The sequence below is a fragment of the Limulus polyphemus genome, unplaced genomic scaffold (assembly GCF_000517525.1).
Source record: "Limulus polyphemus unplaced genomic scaffold, Limulus_polyphemus-2.1.2 Scaffold3760, whole genome shotgun sequence".
In the NCBI taxonomy this organism is placed as follows: domain Eukaryota; kingdom Metazoa; phylum Arthropoda; class Merostomata; order Xiphosura; family Limulidae; genus Limulus; species Limulus polyphemus.
Window position 1 is genome coordinate 12,502 of NW_013669370.1, and position 3,055 is coordinate 15,556.

At 37.6% G+C, this 3,055-nt stretch overlaps 1 protein-coding gene across 1 annotated transcript; it reads left to right on the forward strand.

The window, feature by feature from the left end:
• Positions 1-338: 338 nt before the first annotated feature.
• Positions 339-3,049, forward strand: LOC106469987. Its single transcript, XM_022398548.1, has 2 exons — positions 339-784; positions 1,638-3,049. The coding sequence occupies exons 1-2, from the start codon at positions 583-585 to the stop codon at positions 2,453-2,455; spliced, it is 1,020 nt and encodes a 339-aa protein (XP_022254256.1). The 5' UTR covers positions 339-582; the 3' UTR covers positions 2,456-3,049.
• The last annotated feature ends 6 nt before the right edge of the window (positions 3,050-3,055 follow it).

Below are 3,055 nucleotides of genomic sequence, written 5' to 3' on the forward strand. Positions count from 1 at the left end.
GAAAATCCACAGTGAGCTCCATAGATAAATCTGTAGGGCAGGGACGTTATCTTAAAAATTCACCATGAAAGCAGTGAATAAATGTGCAGATAACATATCTTGAATATACACAAAAGTTAAATGACGATAAAGTTATATTGCCGCGCAACATTTAATCTAGGTCAGCATGCCACAGTTCAATAGTAAGAAGTGAGAAAAGTCCTTAACTTGATTCTCGCTAAAACCGGTCTGTTTATTTTAACTACAGGCGAGACACCAAAAGGACACACAGCAACTTTTTCTACCCCTGTCAACGAACCGGTAGCAAAGTTCGTGTTCCTCTATTGTCTCTCGTTGTTCAGGATGACTGCGAGAGGGCGCTGGTGATAATCTACACATGAACATCGCTATTCGCGTGGTTGCAGACGCCACACTCACGATAAGTGGAGAGTAACATGAGGACAGTTGCGTGAATCAAACTCTTTGTTCCAAGCTTCCTATGTACATGGGAGAGATAGTGTTTTATACGAGAACGTCAACTATCTGTACTAACATGATGTTTTGTAGAGGGAAATCGGCATCTGCTGATCAGGAGAACACACAATGACCTTGGTGCTATCATCCACAATTTTTAGCCATTCTTCAATCTCCAAATTTAGACTGCTGACAGATACACCTAGGATCTATACTATGCCTTGTGGATTTGACTGTGATCCTCTGGACTTTGAAGAATCTATGTTATCAGAGAAGTGGAAAACACAAAATCAGGTGGTCTCGAACAATTATGTCAACAAAGCAATAAGTGGTGAGATTTCCCAATAATGAATATTTTTCATTTTTTATATTTATTTTAAAGAGAATTGGAGTATTTTTTTTACTAGCATGGAATGTTTAAAACAAACGTTACAAAATTTACATTTTATTAATCCAGTGAATATTTTCACAAGCACAAAAATTATTAAAACTACAGCGCTAGAGTTGTTTTTAACATGTCTACTAAAGTGTTTCAAATAATTGCACTGTTGGCGGTGATACCGATAGTTTTATCAAGCAATGTGGGAAGTTTTACAGAAAAGAAGAAAAAAACCTTCTATAGAGTATGGTTTATCCAATATAAACTTTAGGCTTTATTTTCAAGTAATTCTGAGTCTGTTATAAAGCATGAAAGTTTTCCAAGTTACTATTAGTTAAGTTCTTGGGATTCACTAGGCGTTCAGGGAACTCCTGTGTCCGGGTCCGGCGTTTACCTTCCCACACGCAACTGTGAGCTGGTCTGTTGAGTTAAATATAGTCTTTTAGCATGGCCTTGTTTGGACCTGGGATATAAAACAAGGCGGGTGGGTGTCATCGTTAGAAGGGGGAGGGGTCTGGCACGTGCAGGGCATGATATGTAGAATGTGTGTTAGGGTTATGATTGCAGTTCATCGCAAAGACTTAAATATTCAAAAAATAATGATTAAGTGAAAGTTTTAACTTTTTAAACATAAAAAAAATCCGTATGCTCCGTTAACAGTGTATATTCCACTATATCATCACATATCGTTGTCATTGTATTACCTGGCCTTACCCAGACTTAAACCAAGGTCAACGCTCTTGGCAGCTGGCGAAACTGTATTGTAGGCCTATAAATTTTTTATTTTTTATCTTATTACTTGCAGGGCCTGGGGAAGACAGCTGTTCAACACCAGGAGACTCTGCTAGTGGGGAGAACAAAAGAAGGCTCTTCAAACAGGAGGAGGAGGGAACTAGTCAAAATAAACGTCACAAACATGAAACAGAGAATCATGAGTTGAATGGACTACCCCAGCAAGAAATAAATAAATTCTATTCTGAAGATGTCCGTCATCAGGATGATAAGGATGTTACAGTTGAAGACCTACTCTATGTACCACGCCGTCGAGTGCCTCTTTTGTGGAATCCACGCTTGCGCTTGAAAGATGAGCGCCGAAAAGTGTTAAAAATGTCAGTGAATAAATTAAGACGTATGAAAGATCCCGAGGAGTTGCTGCAGAGGTCTGTTTTAATAAACAATACCATTAAATGTTTGCAGCAAGACATTCGGGAAGTCTGTCACTCTACTGAACCTCCCAACACGCTTCTAGCTGATAGTGACATTAAAAACGTTAGTGAGAAAACAGTCGAATTTGACGTAGAGCCAACTGGCAGATCTCGGAGTGATAGTGTTAGCTTCAGTAGTAGTATTAGTAGTGATGAAGAGAGATGTTGTAACATATTCGATCAGGTGTTTACTACGAGTGAGGAAAACAGTGCATCTCATATGCACAATACTGCTGTTACCAATAAAATACCAGTCAAGACGAGAGAAGTTGATTCTCATCCTTCTCCTAATTTATCAGACCTCGGAAGTCAGAAATATAGTGTGAGTGTCGAGCAGTCAGACAGACTTTTTATTCGGGGAGTATCAGTTCTAGATTCTGTTGTCTATCACAGTTTATTAGCGTCTCTAGAATCATGATGCATAAAAATATCGTATGAATTTAAATAATAATAGTTTCTTTGTTCTCAAAAATGCAAAGTAGAAGTTTCGACTGTTTGAGAGGTCGCATTCAGACGACGAAAACCGCTGCCACCTGGCCTACTTCCTCAGTTTATTTATTTATTTTTTTCAGTGTTTCATGCTTCGTCTTATCGATCTTTGCTTTGTGAAGGACGTTCACGACAGGAGTCTGGTGTTGAAGTTAAACCTGTTTCGCACGCAGGTGTTTTCTCTTTAGATGAGTTTTCCTTTTTCTAAGAACCAGTGACTAGTAACCAAGAACTAAATGATACAGTTAAGTGAAAAAGGCCAGCTTTTACAAACGATATTGAGTTTTTCTTTCTGTAATATAGCTTGTTTTTGAATAGATTTGAAACGCGACTAAACTTATATTACTTGATTTCAAAATTATTTTGAACTTATTTTCACACTGCTTCTAAAGGATTATTTAACTGAGTCGTTTAAAAAATATAGCCTTAGATCTCTAGATCGTCTTGTTCGTTGTTATAAAGCGTATATAAATATAATAGGCTTAACTTAGGCTTAAGTTATTGAATACTGCATTATTTTGATTGCATA